General features: G+C 41.9%; 1 protein-coding gene across 7 annotated transcripts in view; it reads right to left on the reverse strand.

Moving 5' to 3' along the window:
* celf6 (CUGBP Elav-like family member 6) overlaps positions 1-23,179 on the reverse strand; it is a 156,460-nt gene that overhangs the window by 22,439 nt on the left and 110,842 nt on the right. For 3 of the 7 annotated variants that reach the window (XM_030097593.1, XM_030097566.1, XM_030097569.1), the window contains exons 4-7: positions 16,496-16,624; positions 12,380-12,459; positions 1,110-1,283; positions 8-155 (exon numbers count right to left, since the gene is read on the reverse strand). In XM_030097593.1, the coding sequence (XP_029953453.1) occupies positions 8-155; positions 1,110-1,283; positions 12,380-12,459; positions 16,496-16,624 (531 nt within the window). The remainder of the gene's footprint in view (positions 1-7; positions 156-1,109; positions 1,284-12,379; positions 12,460-16,495; positions 16,625-23,179) is intronic. The other 4 variants (XM_030097611.1, XM_030097584.1, XM_030097601.1 and 1 more) reach the window with 4 other exon arrangements.

Genomic DNA, 23,179 nt, shown 5'->3' on the forward strand with positions numbered 1-23,179 from the left:
GGCGTACCCGAGGACGGCGTCATGGGAGTGGCCACCAGACCGTTGACATTGAAAGCTGCCATTTGCTGCATTTGCGCGGCAGCGATGGCCGCCATTGGGTTCAGGTAGGACCCTTGTGTCGCTGCCATCAGGGCTGCTTGCTGTTGCATCATCTGCTGTAGGATTAAAGAGCAGTGGGGAGAGAGGCGGATGGCGGGCGGGATGGAGGGAAGGACAAAAAAGAAAAGGAGGGTGAAATAGCCGCAGGATCAGAGCATGTTTACTCTCACATCTCTGTTTGCTTGGCCCATGCCTTGTTCTCGAACAGAGTGCTCTGTGTTGCCCTGCAGCTTCGCTTCCCAGCAACTGTAAGACCGCTGTGGCCCTGTGCTCATTATACTGACACAAGATAAAAGCCGTATGGCAGGGGTTAGTTTAGGAAGCCGGTGTCTATGTATATCCATACGTACTGTGGCTATATGGATATGCAGGAGAGCGAAAAAAAGGGGACCACAGCAGCTCCAGTTAGATGAGAGATTGTGTGCGAGTGGGCGATTCTCACCTGTCAGGGCGAAGTTGTTAGCTACTGTGTGAGAGTAAAATCTCACAGACTCCTAACTCAGGCTGTGACTTTCATGTGTGAAGATGAAATGGGTGTGGGGTGGGCTGACAGAGGAAGGAGGCAGGGGGTGAAAGGGTGTGGGTTCTCGGTAATGACGTGTACCTCGACAGGAGTAAAGGGAAATAATGGTAATATGTGTAGATGAAATGTTAAAAAAGGCAGGCTTCTTTCGACAGTTTAAATTCACAGGCCAAGTCAGGAAACGTGGGAATAGAAAGTGAATGTGAAGTGGACGCTGCAAGTTAAAACTGTGAAGTGCCGAGGATACATGATAAGCAGCTTCCCTGGACAAATGAAGGGATAAAAAGACACAATTGAAAAGCAGCGCAGACTTTTTCTTTTCTTTTTTTTTCACTTGAGCCACCATAATTTTGGATTCTTAACAGCCATTTAATAGTGTGAATCACTCAAGGAGCTGTTCGCTGGGAGTGCCGCACACCTAGTGGGAGAAAAAGTGAGTTCAAACCTCAAATCACAACAGTTTTTGTTTTCTTTTTTTAAAGCTCACCGTCTCCTCCCCCGCCGGGCTGAGACTTACAGCATGAGAGTAGGCGCCATAGGCCCCAAACTGGATGGTCATGGGACTGAAGATGCCGAGCTGGCCCGCCATCTGGTGCATCCTGCGCAGGGTTCTCTCCTTATCGGTGTCGGCAAATTTGACCACCAGGCTGGACGAGGCACCCTTCAGGGAAACATATATGTACAAAGGTCAGTTAACGATGCATATATGGACACGTTTAGAAATATTTCTGTAGCTAAATCTTGGTTCAATATTTATTTTCTACCTCTGTGCCAATGAGAACTGGTGGCAGTTATGCTGTATCTCAGCCATGCTTGAGGGGATTTTCTTTCTGCATGTGTCACATTGTGTGACATGACAAATCATTCTATCCCATTTAAAAAAGTTCTGAAAGTAACAAATAAAAATCAATGTTATTGCCATTTTGTAAATTCAAGTTCAGTGCAACGTGACCTAAAGTTGGATCATTTAGTGTCTGGTTGAAAACAGTTTGAAAAGTCCCAGTGCCAGGAAAGTCAGAAAAGCTCAAAGTTGCCATAAAAATTCCATCATCCAGAGTTGCTCCTGTCACAACCGCGATCACTCTGCACAAAGCTAATTACTAGAAATCATGTGAATGACTTCTATGTTTGGATAAGCGTCACCTTTATAGACGGGTACTCCTGGTTTTAAGTAAACTTTAAGTAAACTTACAAGAGTGATCAATTCATAAATGAGTGTTTTCTGATTGATATTCCAATTGTATATATTTTATTAGAAGAGAAACATTCTTCACCTGCAATTGTGACATATTGAATGTCATCAGTATGATTGTAGCCTAAATTTAGGCCATTAAGAAATAAGAAGAGCACTGAATCAGGATGCTTCATTGTGAGGGTTAACATAGCTCCCTCCAAATGTGTGATTTTTTTTCTGAAAGAAATGACCTACAATAAAGTAAAAAGCTACATAGTGAAATTAAAACAATGATGTGCATGAGTGCAAGAACCTGCATTTAAAACATGAGCACTGATTTACTGCTTCCCCACATACGGGGAACAGTTATTTTTGTGGTGGTCAGTGTTCACTGAGGTCCATTCTTTAATTCCTAATCGCTCTTCGCCAAGGAGGCCAGAGGAATTAAATCTGCACTTCTCATGACCGTGGTCATTTAGCTGTCAGTGTTAAATAGAAGAGAACAGTGAGTGATACTTCCTTTTGTGAACTTTCCAACTTCATTGTATACACTGGGACTGAACTGTGATCCTAACCAGATCCCACAGGAGTCCCAGTCCCCCACTGGTGAAGCTCCACTGAATACAGTACTGGGTAATTAGGTCTGACAAAAGCCTTCGGCGTGTGGAGGGCAAAGTATTGACTAATGGCTCTGCCTTATGGCAGATATAGTTCCGTATTGATGTCCGTGCTCCTGAGTTTGCATCCAATTAAATCATTTGAGAGACAGAGACCAGAGTCAGTTCCTCATGTGACATCCAAGCATGAGAGAGGGAGGGAGAGTGTCTGTGTGTGAGTGAGAGACAGACAGAGAGTGGAGGTTGAGGAGGCTGCCAGGCGCAGAAAGCAACTATAGACACTGTCAAGAGGACCAGGCTCCTATTTAATTACAGGCAGTGCATGCTGGGAAAGAGCACGGCGCACCACCAGGACAGAAGGACAGAGACAGCCAGGGGGCAGTCAGGATATGATTAGTAAGATCATAAAAGCAAAGACACGGGGAGAAAAGGACTCCATAATCACAACTTGGATTCATCTCTCACAAAATGTCTCATCCTGACAGGGTCAGGACAAATTCAGGCTTTGATTTAGATTTCCATATTTTCTCCGAGTGTGAAAATCAAAAATGCGAAGTACTGCAGGGGACACATTGACAGCAAAAGATTAGGCTGACCGGCGTGAGTGATGGGCATTGCATCTGTTTCTGGAGCACGATTACACGTGACTCCAGAACAGGCTGGAGTGGACAGTTTGACTAAAAGCCTCCACAGGTCTGAGGTTAAGTTTGAGCCGCCTTTTTTCCAGGAGGCACAGTCCCGAAGCTCTGCTTCCCAAACAAAGAGTCATAAAAACAAACACGTGCGCTGTAAAGCAAAGTGTTGCCACTGCAGAATACCAGTGTTTATTTAGACACTGAACAAACACAGTCTGCATCTTGCTGTAGTTCAACCTTGCTTTCATGTGATTTTTATAGTAATTCATACAAAAGATGGGGCCTATTTTTTTTTTTTTTTTCCTTTTTTGTGCAACTGCTTCATGAAATTTTAAACAGGAGCAGCTAAGTGATATTATCACTGAGGAGGCAGTTTACCAGAGTGGTCAATGGCTTTTTTGGGAGTCGTAGCAGTTTAGATTAGCATTACATGTTTCCTTCCTCTGCCTAAACTCAACATTGCAGATAGACTCGGTTTCTTTTGTATGCCTCGTCCACCTCATACACTAATTTGTCTCAAAGACTGACCCAGTATTTTCTATTTAACAATTTGCATGTACAGAAAGCATTGCTTTTTTTTCCTCTCCTAAGTTCTTTAGAGTTTCTTCAAGCTTTTCAAATCAACCATGTTAAAAGTGTCTTATAAACATTCTATTAACACATCCAAGAGAATGTGTTGGCTGTAGATAACTGAGGGAAGGAAGTTGGAATGAAGAAAAGCATCAGCATGGGCCCCAGGGACGGCGCGTCTCAGATGGGATCCTATCAGAGCCAGCCAGCACCCCACCTCAGGCCAGAGGAGACCCATCTGGTGTTTCTCCCTTGATGCCATTTCAATTAGTTAAATCAATACTCCGACATGCCGGCGTTAACGGCACCATTTTTTTTTCCCCTTTCTAATTTCATTTCATTCCACCTCCTGACCTTTTGCTGTTCTTTCTCAACTTTGCAGGCCAGTGGAAGGGACTGGGCTGTTGGATTTAATGAGGCTGGCACTGAGCAAACATCTTCCTCCAGCGTTGTTGCTCAAGTCTGCCCACAGCACAGGGGCTTGGCATTTAGATTACATTCATTTTCTGCTTTGTGTATCTGTGTGTTCTTATATTCATTTAATACCTCATGAAGAATGCATTTTGAGCAGGAGGACTGTGAAAGCCTGAGGCGGCCTGTAGTCGCTGCACCGTGACTCAAGATGAGGCGAGTCTGGCCTGGTCTGGTTTCCTCCCAGCAGAGCGCTCTGCTCTAGACGACAGCATGGGACGAGACCCACTCTGCAATGTCTACACTGAATGGTCTTGGCAGGAGCATTAAAGCACTACAACAGCCTCTGCAGGTTTTGTCAGCGCTGCCACTCATGTGAGAGCCAAGTATTTCTGACTTTCATAGCATAAAAGCCAAAATATCCCCCTAAAAAAATGAAAAAAGAAAAAAAAAAATGTTGTCTTATCCTGAACAGGAAAAATTCATATCCCCACATCTGAAGCAGACTAGATCTAAGGCCTAATCACAAAGCAGATTTCAGTGTGTGACCTCTTGCACGGATCAAGGGTTTCTATCCACATAAAGAAAGAGCAGTATATGGGCAGATAATGAAGGAACAGGTGGTGGCAGACAACAAGCACTGGATGCAAAGCAGCCATTCTTCACCGGTAGCAGAAAATCACAAGCTGACAAACAAACAGAATAATAACCTCGACCAGCATGACTCCTCTACCTGGAGAGAAAATGAATTCACCGAATTTGATAAGGGCCAACAGGGAGCCTTCACTTTTGACAGGTACAACTAAGGAATTTGTCACAGGTTCAAAAACTAATCTAATTTCTCGAACAACACACTTGACTTGTGAAAATCTCCCATATTGGATTTTGTATAGGCCAAGGAATGTGTGCATGTGAAAATACACAACAGTAATTGAGGGATTAGAACTCAACTACACCAGTGAAATGGCATTACGCTTTTATCTCTGCATTACCGCGATACAAAGACACTGGTGTTAAGTGTCTACCAACAGGTAAACAGCCGCTCAAATACCCTCGTCTACAGGGGCTTACAATAATGCAATACAGCAACATGCTCAGTGAAGAAGAAAAAAAAAAAAACTGACATTTCAAAAGGTGTACTAATGATCAGCCACTAATATGCAATGAACCGTCTTTTCTTCGTCTTTCAACGTGTTGCTGCTACTTTTGAATAACAAATGATTGTCTCAGAGTTGTCCCAGCTGACTTGAAAGCCAGATATATAGCTCTATAAACCTTTATGGACGCTGGTAATGCTTTTTCGTTTTACACAGTCATTGACAGCCCACAAGAAAAACATCAACTGAATGAGAAAAACACAAAACAACAGTAAACAGGAGACTTTAGAAATTGTGCGCATTGAAGTGAGTGCTAACAAGCCAACCAAACGGTGTTGTGATATCCTCTCTTTAAAGACCATGTTGTATCACAAAGTGGTGTAAAGTGCATCTAAAGCATGTTTCGACCAAAGATAGAAGGAAGCTATAGTTATTACAGAGACGTAGAACTGAACCAGAAAAAAAAAACATTTTTTTACATGTATCTTGTTATTATGAGAACGTTTCTCAATAATATGACGTAGTTTTCTCGTTATTACGAGACTGTTTGCTCATTATTAGGAGAAGCCTTACTCTTTACCGTTCGCAGAATTAAACTTCGGCATCGATAACTCTTTGAAACATCCTTATCACACAGTTTTCCCCACTGATGTGAGGTCGACAATATACTTCAACCTTATTTTTTATCAAAAGTAGCTTTCATTAGAGCAGGAACTACAGCAGAAATTACAGCAGAAATAACACGAGTCTGGATGAGCAGCTCGCTGTGCGGTCACTGCTCAAGGACCATCTTCAAATTACAAAACCACTGCAACAGCCAAGGCAGATACCACATGAAAAGGCCTTTTTTGTATAAGTGTTGTTGTATGATCAGCAATAGGCAAGAAAAGACTGCAGTGATTTTGTTAGACCGCAGTGAATACCAGTGAAATAATTGGGGATTTTTTTTTTGGTATCTGTTGTTGCTGTTGCAGCAGTTTTGCAATTTGCAGACGGTCCCTGCACAATGGCCACACAGCCGGCTGCACAGAAAGACCATTGTTGTTTCTGCTGCTCGAAATACAGCTACTTTTAAAAAAGTTGTAGCATATTGTCCACCTCACACCGATAGGAAAGAGACATCGTTTGAGTTAAGGAGTTATTGATGTGTAAATCCAAATTTGTCAACTGTCTGTGAAAATGATCTCGGTACAATGAGTAAACTATGAAGAAATGACAAGAAAACTATCTTGTTCAAACAAGAAAACTATCCAGTTTCAACGAGAAAACTGTCTTGTTATAAAGCGAATCAGCTCAGTAATATATATATATATATATATATATATATATATATATATATATATATATATATATATATATATATATATATATATTTTAGTGTGGCATTTGTATGTTCCTCATCTACTGACCTATTTGTTGCTGCTAATTACCTTGACGGGGGAAAAAAACACATAGCTTATCATTATCAATAATCACCCTGCTACTGCAAAAATAAAAAAAAAGACTTGCTAAGCTTGTAGAAGATGACACAAAACAAGACTTGTGTGTCATTTTCTCCTGTCGGAGGCAGCTGTGGCTCAGTAAAGATGTTAAGTCTGGTTCTGAACTTTTTATGGACTTGCAGCCAATAATGCTAATGCAGCATACTGTATAATTTTACTTGACTTAGTCGATCTGCCATTTCTGAATAATGTTGAGTGAGATTCTTCTCAGGCGCTCCAGCTTTTATGTGCAAGGAAGCCAACTTTACAGGAGCTTAAAAAACAAGAAAAAAAAAGAAGGCTTGCAAAGAAGACTGCTCGCTGAAAGTAAACTGTCCAAAGACACTGAGGATGCTTCAGTCAGTTGACACTGCCACCCAACACACAAAAGTGGTTTTACTTAGTGTTGCACACTGGGTCTTTAAAGACTAAAATAGCAATTTGAGAACCTGTAAGAAATTAATTGAATACAACATAACATGTTTGTTTGGTAATTGGATCAACCCCCTCTGAGTGTCATGTTTCACTTTGTGAACCTTGCTGCCTCTCTGCTAGCCCCATGGGAGGACTGTCTCTCATTAGCAGTGGATGATGGCGTCTTGATCTGGCCTTCGCTTCCGCCACACACTCCCACACTTATTGAGCACACTGCATCAAAACCTAACAACACGTAAGAACACTGTCTTTCAGAGTCGTAGCCTCCTTCCAACCCTGCGCTTGAAAAGACAGTTTTTTACCACAGTACATGAGTGCAGCAAAAAGCCGTCTCCGTGTAGCACGTCAACTTTAATGCCGCTGACATTTTGTGATACTTGTGTGCTTCGTTTGAGGAATTGTGTGTTTCAGTGACAGCGTTCTCTGGCTCGGTCTTATCTCTCATTAATCCAGGACTATAGCGTCACACACACACATGCACTCTTGTTGCTGCCAACACCGGCAGGCTCCACAGGTCCTGTCAGCCATGCTGTGACACCATACATGACAATGTCTGCAATTTGCTAGGCGTTGTCTGCCTGCCCCTGGCTTTGCCATTTGAAGTTTTGCCACCTGTGCCTCTGCAGCCTTATAGCAAATCAACAGCTGAACCAGCGAGCGACCCTGTCCGTGCTCAATCACCTTTTAAGTTAATTTTGGAAGCACCTGCAATCCGCGATAAACATCAATTAAAGCTGTGACCCAATCTATCAGCACATGCCCTTCAGTGGCATCCCTTGCCCTTAAGCTTCATTATGGCCTTTCATTTTGGGCCAGTGTATTTTTGGGGCAGGTATTATTTATGGCATGCGATTGTGTGCCAGGTAACACAGATGCTCTAAAGAGAACATTAAGAGGGAAAGAGAGACAGAGTGGGAGACAGCTCTTTGTTCAAGGTTCATCCAGACCTCACAGCTGGCAGCAGGCAGTGAGCAGAGCGGCCCACTCTCTGAATCCTGCCTCCTGTTAGTCTGTTGTTGACGACATGTGGCAGTGATATTATCCAAATTAACTGCATCCCCCATCGGTACCAAAGCCTTAGTTGGATACTAATGGCCACCTTGCCTATTAATTTGAGAGGAAGTTGGATTTGGGAAGAGGGGGATAACAGGTGCAGGGGATAGAGGGAGAGAGATATGGATAATATAGATTATTAATGAACTTTTGGATGTGTCTTGATCTGCCTCTGGTCTGTTTGGGGCTCCATATGCTGCCTTGGACAGTTCATCAGCAGTCCTCAGGTGGCACGATGGCCCGACCTAATGCAACTGTGCCCGGACGACAGGACAGGATAACATGACCAATATACTCAGGAGCCAGCTTTACCGCCACAAGAAAGCAAAAAATAAATAAATAATTAAATGCCTCACATAAGTCAATTATGCAAATCGTCTGTATGTAAACATATTCTATTGATTGAGTCAACAAGATATTTTGAGGAGGAGATAAATATCCCGATTATAATCAAATTTCAGTAAGAGGCCTGCCATAATTGTGCATGATCAGTCTGCAACATGATTATTCCTTGGCTCATGGCCCGGTGCTTATTAAATCTTGACCGTTGGGGCCTGCAAACCAAAAAAGTTTGGTACGACAGCCACACACAAAGTTAAAGCAACTCCACCACTTATTTCTCTCCCTCACTACTTCAATGTAATGCAAAATGAGGCGGCATCAAAAAGATGTGTAAATTACATCTGGCTTCCAGGACGCTATCTGGCTGCCAGGAAGCATCCGTAAATATTTATTGCGGAACATCAGTGAAGTGTGTGAAGGTGCGGATGTCTGCCAGAAAGAGAGTGCGCTCGTGTGTGTCCAGCTGTGTAGTACACAACACACCCAAAAAAAAAAAAAAAAAAAAAACTGGCAGGGGAAGGCTTTGTAATTCATCATTTCTTATACTTAAGTGTTTATGGTGGCCTTGAAGTCCAGCAGAAGTGTTTCCAATTCGTAATGATCTGCCCTTTGACAAGAGTTATGGGTTTCGCGGACTCATCCTTCAGCTAAACAAATAAAAACCAATAATGCTATTTGTGTACCTGCCGCATATCAAAATGGATCAGCATACAATTACCTACATTTCAGAGGCCTCTGCATACTTATGGCTAATGTGCTGTATATTTTGTGCCTCTTCACATTCAAAGCACATTTAAGTGATATTTGCACAACTCTCTGGCGCTGCATGTGAGGTCTTGTCCTCTCATTATACCGCATGTCAGTGGATGCAGGACTGTGTGAGATGGTCACTGTGTGTCTCCACCAGAGAGATGAGATCAAGCACGCGCCTGCTCTGTGCCGGCAAGATGAGTCTGATGATCCTTAAGCAATCTGATTCACAACTGCGCCGAGAAGCAGCGTAACAAGTATTGACGGCATAAGATTAGCCCACAACACATCAAGATAAATACCCCCGTCTTCAATAGATGAAACCCGGGCTTGGATGAATGAATGTAGAAAAGCCAAAAGTTAATGGGGTTCTGATGAACTGCAAGTGTCCCATAATATTATAAAAGACTTAATGCTGAAATATCAGGAAGCAGTTAAGGAAGCAAAAGCGGCTTATTAATCTGACCTCATTTTGAAGATCCATCCTAACTCTAGGGTGCTTTTCAGTATTATTGACTTACTTGTTAACCTCCCTTCTAGTCTCTGTAATGAACCTTCCCATGATAAGTGTTTTCAAGTGTTTTAAATGTTTAATATTTTTGAACAAAAAGTGGCCCCGTGACAGGGGCCAAGCCGTCACTGTATCGTTTGGCTGTGATGAGCTGTTTTCAAAGCATTTCTCTCATGTTGCTTAAAGAGGCGATGACTTGTATGAAGCCCTGTACCTACCCTCTCCATAACACACACCATTCAGCAAGGCTGAGCTTGTGCTTAATCTAATATCTATTGCACTCTGGTTAGTAGTTTAATTTTTTACAGCCTGCAGTTGTGCTGAAATATAGTCTTTAATTCTCGTCTTGTAAAATTTCGTTGCAACATTCAGCCTTGTTCTGAGAAGAATTGTGAATCTGGGGTAAGTTTCTAACCACTTGTTTTTTTCTTTTTTTTTTTCTTTTTGATTACCAAAACTTTCACCCTCTCGTGACACGCATTTGAGTCACTACTATCTATGATTTTCTATGACCAAGTAATATTTACAAGTGATATGTGATAGGACAACATGAGGTTGAATGATGAGTAAATCTCTTGCAATTTCCTTCATGCTGTAATTCTGTGAGTACATACAAAATCCAATAAATTTAATGTTTATCATGTTACACAGAAGCTTATAATGCAAATTATCTGATAGTTTCAAGACTGAAATTGTCAAGTACACTCTAGACGGCAAAAATAAACCGATGCCAAACTCGCACTTCACAATTGGTAAGTAAGTGGTCAAAACAGACAACTGATGCCGTGAAATGTACCCATTTTCAGAAGGCATTAATGCAGAACTCTGCAGCTCTCTCGAATCCAAATTGAAACCCTTCACTCTGGATTTGATTAAAATAAGCTATGGCTGCTTTGGTGAACAACTGTTTTGGTTACTGGTCTTTGGCAAACATGTCATTATTATATTTTTATGTGTGTTTTCATGTTTTGGATAACATCATGATAAAAAAGAGCATCATAAAATCACAGACTATGATCCCATCTGAGAAAGTCATGATACATATATTTGCAACACTGCTAAAATGTTGTAGGTCATTTATAAACGGAACACAACTGATGAAGTCAATTATTTTTTACTTTCTTCATTTTTAATTTTGCCGTTTCCTTTAATTAATTACCCCATATAAATGATTCACTCTGTCGCATCGTTAAGGCACCTATTCCATTTTTCATTTTCTTGGAAATCTATCAAAACTTTTGACTTTTGATGGCTCGCTACTTTCATTTGACAATAATAAGAATGGAATGGCATTGTTACTTAATCAGTCATCTATAATTCTATTTGCACTTTGATTTGAACTTGTAATTGAATTAATGTGTTTTGAGTATTACTTTTAACATTTTTTCCAACATGACTTGGACAAAATCCACTGTCTGAACCACTAACATCATGGTCCTTTAGCCAATGTTATCAAAGTTGCTTCCAGATGCCTTGTGGCAGATTCGTATTGGCTTTCTCACAGTCAGCATAAAATCAATAGAGTGCTAGAATCAGAACAACCTGAATACCCTCGCTTATCAAATCATTACAGCATTACTTTAAGTTGATGTTTAAGTAACTTGCACTTGCGCACTCACCACAACATCGTGCATTTATTGATCTAATGAGTTATTCTTTCTGCAACTTTTATTTGTGTCTCAATTAGAGTATGTTATTCTTGCATGTGTGCATGTTTCAAGCAAAATTCAAACTAACTGTGCACGTAATAAATGCAATGCCCCTTTGATATAACTCATACCCAACCCATATAGGTGCACTGTTTTCCCTACATATGCTGTTTTTTTTTTCATTTCTAGCTTTCAACCTGTGCCTCACCCTCATATTCAACATATATAAGCAAAATTAATAATCCCCTCTGAGAATACATTCAAGGATGCATGTGCAGTGCAAGGTAATCACATCTCTATGAGAATGTGAATGTAAACACTCTCTGTCTGTGGAAAAAAAAAAGTAGTTTGAATAGCAGCGGAAAGAAATGGATATTGAGTGAAAAGATAGAGATACAGAGTATGCAGCTGTGCACTTTAAGGCGGTGCTTGCTGACTGTGGAAATCATTGGTGTGTGATAACACATTGCGAGAATGTGTGTGAGCCTCAGCTGTTGATGTAGTTTGAAAAGAGTCACCTGGGTGACTATATATATGTGTGTGTGTGTGTGTGTGTGTGTGTGTGTGTGTGTGTGTGTGTGTGTGTGTGTGTGTGTGTGTGTGTGTGTGTGTATATAGTCTGGTGTATATTCTTTTGTCCTGAAAAGATTGTTTCCTGAGACATAAAAAATACACAAAGATGCTCAGTATTGAGCGTCTTTTTAATTCAAACAGAGGCATCCCACCTGCGGTGGAAGTGCGCACGGCAAAGGAAACTTTAGAGGAGAATGTGGTCAATGTCTGAGAGAGTGAAAAGGTTGACCAGTATTTGTTGTAAACTTCAGAATGGTCTCATTCTTTAAAAGAAACCAAAGAAAAAAAAACTGCAATGCAATTGAGCCAGCTAGTTTGAAAAGACAAATAAGTTTCATTATTTCTCGAGGAAAGCTTTCAGCCAAACTGGCTATATTAAAAACAATCATTTGTCTCTGCTTTTACAAAACAAAGCACAACCAATTCTATTTATATGGAGAAATGTGTTTTGTTACTTACAGGCATAGTCTGTCCACCGTGCAAGCTGTTAATGGCGGCCTGCGCTTCTGCGTGGCTGGAGAACTTGACAAAGGCACAGCCTGTGTACACAAAAAAAGGGAAAATAATAGATGAGAAAAGCACAACATCAGTGCAACAGCCTTGAGTATCCAGGGGAAACACACCATTCGTTACCATTGTTTTCATGTTATCAGGTTTGTAAATATATTCTGCCGTTTGTGTGTTGGGCGCATAACTCTGAATAAATCAGTCTAATTGTCGTGAAGGCTGCTTGGAACATTCTGTCCCCTGCCCATTTCTAATTTGACCCCATCCACTTAGAGCATGGAGCCAAGGCATTTACCATCCCGACTTGTTTGTGATTATTAATCTGTTTAATATTTACACATTGTGATTTGTGTGCAGTCACTCATAAAAGAGATTATGATGACAAAGGCATAGTATTATAATCTGCCTATCTAACCAAATCTTTGCTCGCATATAATTTCAGATGGTGCGGGGAGACCGGGGAGACCGGGGGGTGGGGGGGATGGGGCTTTGCTCAGAGGGCATTCAAATCATCTTAAATCTGTTGTGTAGTTGATGCACAATAAGAAAAGTCAACTTTCAAAGCTGGCCAGAAGACAAGGAAACAGACACTGGTCGCATTACTCTGGAGCTTCATTACATTAACAATTCAAATGATATTAAAAATAATTTGAGCTGATAATAATGCACGATACGGTTTGCGAGCATACATATTGTGACCACATGATTGAACACTGTATCAGTGTATGGAGGTAAGGACAGGCACTAAACTAATATGACATAAAGAGAAAGCTAGTGACCTGGAATGCAGTGGAACTGAAATGTGGTAATTTTCCAAAAGCCATTAAATTAAATAAGAGCTATTTCTCTGAGCTTTATGGTCCTCCCACACTGCACATGGTATTCTGTTACGCCCTATTCTTATCCGTGCCTTCAGGTAGCTCATGTGTTAAGTCAAGAGATACCTAATTAACAAACCCATGGATTAATTCTGCCCACTTTTCATTAATCGAACAGCAGCAGTGTCTCAGAGCCAGACAGGCTTTTCCTGGGTTCAATCCCTGTTTCCCTGTGAAGTGCTGACACCTATTCAAAACGGATACACATATACCCACACTACATGACTAAAGGAGTGATGATTCATTTAAACTTCAGACACTGATAGGTAGGCTCCAGAGATATTCTCTGTCTGGCAGCAACCCATTCACTTCTACATCTCAGGAGCCAGCTTTGCTTTCCCAACGAACAAATTAATAATTTCCTGACAAAATCAAAAAGATTGAACTGAGGGACATGCAGTGTGTGTGCGCAATCGATGGAGAACAATTTCCACCTCCACCTGAGGCTTTGCATCTGCATTCAAGCCTCATGACGAATGGGGAGAATTTGAAACCGTTGCATCCTAAAACATGGTGAGCATAGTAAAGGCCATATGTTTTCTGTACTGTCAAATGTCCTCAAAGCTGCACAGATCTACTGCGGCAAATAGATGAGTCAAAGAAGCCTTTGATTGTGTCACAGCACTCCAGCATCCTTTTACTTCACTTGAACGCCCTTCTGGGTAGAGGCAGGCACGGTTTTCATATGTCCAGCTGAAATGCATCACCCCACTGTGCAGCATTTGACTGCAACCCTGTCTTTGAAGGTACAAACACATTTAACCTTTGTAGCTGAAATAATAAGGGGAGATTTGCTCGTGCAAAAGCCTTTTGATTTTCTAAGGTCAGATAACTTGCTGTTGGTCCCCCTAACAAGACTATTAAATATTAAGCCAGGGTCTGTGCAACCTCCAGCAGCCAGTCACAAGCAGAGCAGGCGCTCGAGCAGGATGTGGCGTACAAGACCAGCGACAAAATCAGGTTGAACATATGAAATTCTCAAATTCCTCAATCAAAAACACCAAAGTGGCCTTCCATATGCTGATCTTAAAAAAAAATAAAAAAGGAATCGGACACAGAGCACAACATCTCAGAAGAATTCCAAGTGCTACAGCCTTATAAATTATAGTGCACGTTTGAGTTTTTGAATATGATGGCTTCGAATGAGTTGGGGAAGAAGGAAAAAGAGAGATTGTATTGCTTTCAAGCGAGAGGATCTGCACTGCCTTTTGAATTCCCGGGGTAAAAATATGTATGCATGAATTCCATCCCTCTGGATGGGTGACATTTATAACACAACTTAATTATAGACCTAAAAGCCATCTCTCTATTATTCCTGACAATTCGGGGCTCTATTCAACTCTGGCAGCAAGTGTTGCACTTTGAAAGTACTTTGAGGAGCAGTGCCATAGAGAGATGGATGTTAAACTTCTCGGCCTTTTTATTGGGTGAAGAGGGGTGCTGAAAAGCTTCTGAGTAGCATAAATTTACATCAACAGGGGACAAAGCCTCTACCATGGAACAGATAGCACTGTCAATTTCAAGGTCTGTCTCATTCAAATTACAGGAACCTCATCCCGAGCGAGGCGACTGGCAAAATAATTTTCCGTAACATCCCGTAATGATTGCGTGGGACTGTTGCACCGTGAGTGATAGGACCAGATACCTATATTCAAGACCTTTGTATGGTTCTTGGCATTCATCGTTGACGTTACCCTACAATTCTTCATTTCAGAATTGTGGAACTTCAAGAAAAGGAAATGATCCCGTCGGTGATAATAGAGACTGATACTAAAAGCAGGGAATGTATGGTATGTGGAGAAAGCCAAGGAAAAATAGTTGAGGTGTGAGGTGTGGGAAGGTGAAAAAGAGCCAAAGTGAAAATGAGGGAAAGAACTAGCTCCTGTCTGACACACCAGTACCCGGCCTTATTTCATTTTATGTGCTGTCAATCAGCTTGAGGCATCTGAGAAGACAGGAAGCGAGGAAGCCAGATAGGAAAGGGAGAGACGGAAAAAGAGGAAACAAGCTGGGGAGAAAGAAAGGTAGTGGGCCGGTGGGGCGACACAGAGCAATAGACCTGGGATTAACAGTGAGAGGAACAGATGTAGACACAGATAGGTGTGTGGTTTAGTGTAGCAAGGCTTTCTTTTTGATATACTCGGAAGGCTTTGCAAGATTGCACATTATCAACCCTTCTCCTTCCCCACATATCCCTATCACACATTCCGAAGTTTCATATAGAAGAATAAATCATAGTCAACGGAGAGAAAAGAAAGGAGAGGTTCAGAGCAATATCACGGGTATTACGCCCCAAATGTGGCTGCGAGACAGAAAGACCCATCAAAGGATGATTGGGAGGCCTTCCACACTCTAAGAGCAATCCCACCTGCATCGCACATTTTTACAGCAATCTTTAATTTGACCACGCTCTACTAACCAAATAGCACATAAGCCACTGACAAGAATGCATAAGCTGCTTCTCAATGTGGGAAAATCTGCGGCACAGTGAGTGACAGCAGCGAAACCCTGAACCCGGCTGCTTTATTTACAGTGGGACATTATCGTCCAATGGTGTCTCAAGGGAGGGATGATGGCAATGCGAGAAACAAACATGATTACACCCCTCCGCTTTGCAGATAACAGGAAAGGGAGGTGGTGGGTGGGATTGGGGGGGTGGGGGGGGGGGGGGTGAAGGTGGTGGGTTGGGGTGGGGGAAGAGCAGAAAGATGAGGTGCCATGTGATGTATTTGCTTGGTACAAGAGGGAAGACAAGAGACGCTGTAGCGATGAAAAGACAACACAGGAAGAAGAAATCTGGAAAGAAAAGAGAGAAAAAGAGAGTAATAAAAGGTGGAGCGAGAACACAAAGGGGAAAGGAAATAGGAAAAAAAAATGGGTGCGAAAAAGGGAGTGGAAAGAAAGAGGTGTCAGAGCACTGTGACAATAAGCTATGAAAGAAATGAAAGCACAACACATGAGAGGCAGCCAAAAAAAAAAAAAAATACAATAGCTGAACAGGGGGATGAGTTATTCAGAAGAGTGAGAGTGGATCACAGACAATGTCAATGAGTGCACCGGGTGAAACATGGCTCTAAAAATATCAAGAGCGGGAAGAGAAGATAGAAACAAAACATGTATGGGCAGACAAAGGGACTGAGAGGATCAGATGAGGGGATAAAGGAAGAGTGGGAGGTGTGTGGGCTCTGACCCTTACTGGCCCCATCAGGCCCTCGCAGGACGGTGCACTCCTCGATCTGGCCGAAGGTCTCAAACAGCCGCCGGACATCGTCCTCGCTCTGCTGCTTTCCGAGCATCCCCACAAACAGCTTCCTGTCTTCTAGATGGGAAAAAGAGAGGAATAGGGAGGAAGGCAGGAAGGGAAGGTGTAAGAGAGGAGAGAACAGAGAAATGCTACAGCTGATGGCATCGTTCTGCAGAGCTGAGAGGAACTTGTGCAACTCAAACCTCCCCCTTTTATCACCAGTCTGCTGCTGCTGCTGCTGCTGCTGCTGCTGTCGCTGTTGTTATTGTTGTTGATCTTACTGTTGTGTGGCGTGCCACCCTGATATGAGGGAGATATATTCCTGTTTCCAGTGAGCTATTCAAGTCTGCTGCACTGATGTTTGATACAGATGATGTTTGCAGCACCACGGGTTTCGGGTAGAGGTAGAAAGGGAGCGAGAATATTTTGCTCAGGTAGACAAACTGTCAGATCGCCTGGTTGCTTAAGTCACAAAGTTGAAAGAAAACATGGAACGGGAACATGTTATTACATTTTTTGGCATCACCAAAGGAACAGGAATTATAATAAACAAGAGTAAACTCTGCGTCCAACAAGAGCAACGAATAATATGTGGAATATTTTTGCAGGTCTTCCTACATTTGCAGCACAACCTAACCGACCTAAAAACTCGGGGAGTGCTGTTTTTTCCTCATCTATTTACATAGATGTTGATGAGCTGGCCTTTTCGTTGCCAAAAGTATGTAAAACATTGCATTTAGACAAAGTTCGTGGAGAGATCTTAACTATAAGATATACTTAAAGGTCATCAAGTTTGAATAATGAAGCTGAAATTTGTTGGCTTAGAAATAATAGATTATGTTTTTCTGTATAGAGCATTTTTCATGGACGATTAAGAGTCAAAGGCTTCGTCATTTGTGGTTTCTGAGTCACTGTGGGCATGCCATGTGGGCGGCTGTGGATCGGAGCGGAGCGGAACATCTCTTTATCACAAGGATGCAGGTTCGACCCCATCCATATGTTGGAGTGTCCTTGAGCAAGAAACCGAACCCACTAGATGGATTGAGTGCCTTGCGTGGCAGCCATCACTGTTGGTGTGAATTGATGAATGAGACTAAAACTGACTGTTAAATCAGTGGAAAAGAGTCGGCTTGCTCTGATATATGAACTCCTGATGGAGACTTTCTGCTGGTGACGCCAGTTGACTCCTACATACCGATTTTGTGCTAATACAGCCATGAGTTTTAGGTATGAATCATGAAAATCTTAGGGCTACATTTAAACTTTGAAGTGAATATATTTTGCCAAGTAGGGAAAAGGTCATGTATGAGCAGTAGAGTTAAAGAAGGAAAGGCATTTCCCTCTTTTCCATTCCAAATACTTGTAAAATATGAAGGTACTTCTCTTCTCCACTCTCTCAACTGATTCCTCCCATTTTATTTTCTTTTTTAGCTCCAGAAGGGGGCACTCACACTCAGATGTATGGGCTCTATACCACTAAGTTTTGGCCAGTCAGAAAGCCAGATTTTTCTAATTAATCTTCCCCGTGCCCTGGCACACGACAGAGCATTCATCTTCTTTACATCTTTTACATTATGCATCCCCTATTCCGCCGTGTTGTGGAATGAAATGGCTACTAGCAAGAACCTATCGCCAGAACTGATGGAAAGTGGCAGGAAGAGGAAGAAGAGTTTATTGGAAATGACACTGTTGATCTTCAGTGTGAGTCATTTGACTGGTAGGGAGCGGGGAGGAGCGGAGGGCGAGAGCATCACCTGGGCCTCGACAGATGTGACGCCTCCTGTACCTGCCAGGCCCCATTAGACGCAGCTGTTCTAAAAATAAAGCACCAGGGCTTCCTTCTTTTTTTTTTTTTTTTTTTTTTTTTCCGAGGGGGGGTCGGATTCTGTTCCGTTCCTGTAAAGTTCAAATGAGACACGTGCCTGCTACCCGCTTGGCCACACAAATGAGCCCCTGCATAATCAATAAGGCCACGCTGCCTGGTCTCCACTGCTGGTGTTGTAGCTGCGGTGTCAGTCCGTGTTCGTGTAGCTGGATACCACTGCTCATTACTCTTCCTCCCCTATTGGAGCTTCGGGGTTGAAAGTGAGCTGGAGCCCTAAGGACATCTCGGCAACCACTTACATCAACTGGGATTGAGCACGGGCAGAAAAGCAGACGTATAGCTGTATATTGAGCATTCGCTGTGAAGCTGTAAAGTCCTCCCTGAACAGGTGGCGGAAAGAAATAAGCCTGACCCTGTCCATGACACCAAAGGTGAAGTGATGCAATGGCCCCGCTCAGACTGCGTGTGACATTGCTGTGATTGTACCGTCCATCTTTCAGGTTTTCACAGAGGTGTCACTGTTCGAACTTAAATGGGCAGAGTGCAGTTTTACAGGCCTCCTGCAGTGTGTTAATGTTTTGGGACAAAAGTCTCATCTCGGTCCTGGCCCAAGGAGATCTAATGGCGGCTTTACAAGGCTAATTAACAAGCCATGAGCGAGGTAATGAACTTTCCAAATGTGCTGGCAAACGCAAAAATAAATTACACCCCAGTGAAGGCATTAAAGGAAGTGTGAGTGTACTTCTGAGCCTTCCTTTGGGAGAGCCACAGTGAGAAAATGAATTTGGAGCTGCTATCTTTTCATTGCCTGACCTAAGAGTGTCTCAGTCGGCCCACTGCATGCCCTGGCCAGTGTATAGATTGCTATTAATTAGTCCACTTTGCACCTGTCTCTAAAGCAGCTCTTATTGGATTTCGCAAGTTCCCACTCATCTCCTATGGCCACTCGCTGGCATTCAATTGGCATTTTATGAATATGAATAAATATCCTGTAATGTACCCTCTGCACAAGGAGATGATTCCATGATTCCGAACGAGTCCAATAAGTTATCCATTAAAAGTAGGAAGTGCAGGGCAAAAAGGAAAGAAGAAAAAAAAAAAGAACACTTTTCTTTAGTACAGCCATGTATTTGCATTAAGAGGGGTGAGGACCTTCCTATAGAACTCACTGAGGATTCAGAAATATGACAAAACTCATCGAGCTGACTGTTTGACCCCTCGGTACTTATCTCTCATTGAGAGGGGCTCATCTTATCCTTCTCACAGAGCGCAGCCACACAGCTGGAGAACATTTGAGTTGTACAGCACTTCTGTGCTCTACTCTGAAGAGACCTTTGTAATCTGCTCTTTAAACACTTCCAACATTTTTAAAATAGCGTGTGTGCATTTGTGCGTGGCAGTTAGCAGGTCTTCTTCTTTTAGATTTGATGTTCTCTGCTGAATGTCACCTGAAGTGAATACAGATTTAGAGAAGGGCGTGCCTCATATCATATTGGGCACAATTGGATAGAATAGACCAAAAGTTGTAAACAAAACTAAAGCATATACATATAGTCATCAACATAGTTTCCACAACAATGCTTCCCTGAAGCAACATAATCTATGTATGGCTACTGTTATGTTTTGGGTTTTTTTTGTTTTTTTTTTTAGCAGAGAAGTGATGGACAGCTTATAAATTGTATGAAGGAATCAAGACAGTGACAAAGAATCCCTCCGTTATGTGCATCAATTACAATAAACTCCTAAACTCTGTCAGATCCTGCGTCGGACTTGTTTACCACCCTTCGGATGCCTCCTGCTTTTGTGATTTCCGTCGAACTTTAATCGAACTCCGCCACAGTGTGTTTGCAGAGCAGTACTTTTCAAGTGCGTTCGGTGAGTTTGTCTGATGTACACCAGAGTTTTGTCTTTACACTTTCACAAATGGGCTGCATCAGCACAGCAATCATACCAGGGTTTGTTTCAACTTGAACAAATGTAAACAGTAAGAACACATCTATGAAGTAGTTGGAGAGTTTTCCAAAAATGCTGACACAATTTTAGCCCCTTTTTTTTTTTTTTTTTTTTTTTTTATGTTGATAGGCGTTGAAGTAGTGTGTCAGCTGGAGGACCATTTTACCATTGTAGGTACAATTTCGAGCAAATAACACTTTTCTTTCTAAATGTAGAGCCGAGTATCATCCAAACACCAAATGTAAGTTAATTATTTCCTATTTTTGTAGTTATCACAGTTGTACCATGAATTATTCTGATGAAATTATTGATCCAATAATATTGAAAACAGTAGGTTCTGTATGTGCAGCTGTGTCTATATACATGTGAAGACATGAAACAGTGAAGTTTTATTTCAGGCCTCAACCAGTCCTGTCACCCACACTGTCATCTGCTCGTCTTGTTTTATTCAATCTTTTTTTTTTTTTGATTCCCCCAGTGCTTCATCTCCTGACTGAAGGTGTGAGCAATTGTGTGGAAAATGGTTCCATGTCAGAGCCTAGCCATGTCCAAACTGAGGTGGCATGTGGACAGCCCCGTTTTATGAATGCAAATAAAAAAGGAGATCAAAAAAGTTATCAAAACACTACTGACATCTGACAATTGCTTGTCTCAGGAAGCCTTTTCATTTCAGCGCCCGGTATATAAAAAATTAATGGATTTTGCACAGACGCCATATGCTGTCAAGATTGATGCTTCTCTCACTGGAATAAAGTGCTACTCGTGTTGTAGGCTGCAGTATATGCATATAGATTGTTCTTTCCTTTTTCTCTCTTCCTTTTGTCTCTCTATTGCTCTCTGAGTATCTTTCTCTTTACCCTCTATTGTCATCCCTCACCCTTCTCTGTCTCCCCAGGCAAAAAAAAAATCAGTCGCTGTGAAGTCTACTTTTCAAAAGTTTCTGCTTTTGTTTGCCAATAATGGGAATATTCTCTTTAAAGAATTATTCTCCTGCTCCTCTGTCGTGGTAAATATTTCTTTCTTTCTTTTTTTCCCCTCTTTTTCTTTTTGTTTCTATCACTTCTTGCCCGCCGGCAGTATAGTCAGGGAAGCTTGGTAGTAGTAAGTGTTCAGAAAGCATGGACAGCTGCAGTCAACGATAAAAGATGCATGCTAGTCCGCTGGGTGCATTTCAAATGCAGAGTAATGTTCCAGGCAGCACAACAAAGAAGTTGCGCTTCTTATGGACTCATTAGAAAAGCCTGATGCTGGTACGCCGCTGCCTGGGAGGCCCACCACCAGACACACTCACACGTGTAGGCGTACAGTCTGGATGCACAAAGAGTTGAGAACCACTGCTAAATATTGAGTCAGGCCTGGGTTTTAATCATCCAGTGTATTTTCCTGCTGTGTAGAGGACACAGGAGTCTGCTCAGAGACAAAAGGTGCAATTTACTGAGAACAACCTTTTCAGATGATAAGGATTGAGGATGTATACTTTAAGAAAGACAAAGCAAAATCCTAAATATATGTCAGCATGTGACACTGACACTCTCACTGTGTAAATCCTGGCCCGGAGAGGTGTAAGTGATAGAAATACCCCATTAGAGCATTGATCTTTTGTAGAAAAGCAATCACCAGCAGTAAATCATTATTTTAAGTCAAATAGTAATAACATTAAAATGATATAAAGTGCATTTTCTGCCGCTCAAACAGCAACAAACAAGGTGCATTCTTTGAAAAATAGGTAACAGATTACAAAAACACAAGCCACAGAATAACGTGTCTCAGCACACAACATCCCGGATCAAAACCTCAGCTTGCTCTCAAGCCAATATTCTGGTATCAGTTTCAAATCTGTTCAGCTTCTGCACTTGATGCATACTTTGGGAATAGATGGACTTCAGAAAAACAAGAAAAAGACAACTGGAAGATTTGTAACTAAAAAAACAAACAAAAGTTTCTCATGTAATAGAAACCTATAACTCTCACTGTGCAGCTGCTTCTGTGCATTAAAGACACTCTTGAGACCCATGGGGATTATCCTTAAGAGAGAATATACAGACAGTCAGTGATTTTAGCTTGTATACGAGCTTTATTGATTTGGCTTTTATTTATTTATTTTAGCTCAGCATTTTTTGTGTCTATATTAACAATGTCAGTATGAATAGTGGGAGGAAAGTTCAGGGTAACGGTTTGATACTCAGCATCGTGTTTTGGAAAGCCACTAAGAGTTTTTCACAGTTATGATAGAAAGTCAGCTGGTTTGGCCAAAGGTCTAGTTTTTTTTTTTTTTTCAGACTTTGGCTTGTAGTACGGGTCTGTTTGCGATTAAGGCAATTATGTTAGACATGACATAAGAAATGAAATAATGAGATGAGTAGCTTGTAAAAGTGGGAAGTTGCAAGGCAGAAAATCTGACCTCCACTAACAAAAGTAGTGTAAGAAACTCTTTTGTCCATTAAAGATGATTTTGATTTATTTGAGTCATCATAAATATTTAGCCTTTATTAAAGGTGTAATACAACATTTTGATTTCCAGGTGGATCACCTAAATAATTGGTGGGTCTGTTTGTCAATCATTCTGACGAGCTGCTTTCGTAAGGCGGTTCTACGTGCTTGCGCCCAATCAGCTTCTCCCTTTTGCACATGCGCATTCAGAGTGTTTATGTAGCCGGTGAGCTTCTGAGCTAGTACTTACCGACGGCGAGTCTGACATAATGAAACTGTAACTGTTTCGGAAAAAAAGCTTTATTTATGAGCGAGGCGGATCGCAGAAACTGTAAACAGAGCCGTGCACGCCGGAGAAGAGGAGATCGCGCTCGTACACTTCCGCGTTTCCTGGGAGAAGCAGGAGAGCCGGGCGGATGGTC

The sequence above is a fragment of the Salarias fasciatus genome, chromosome 1 (genome assembly GCF_902148845.1).
Source record: "Salarias fasciatus chromosome 1, fSalaFa1.1, whole genome shotgun sequence".
Classification (NCBI taxonomy): domain Eukaryota; kingdom Metazoa; phylum Chordata; class Actinopteri; order Blenniiformes; family Blenniidae; genus Salarias; species Salarias fasciatus.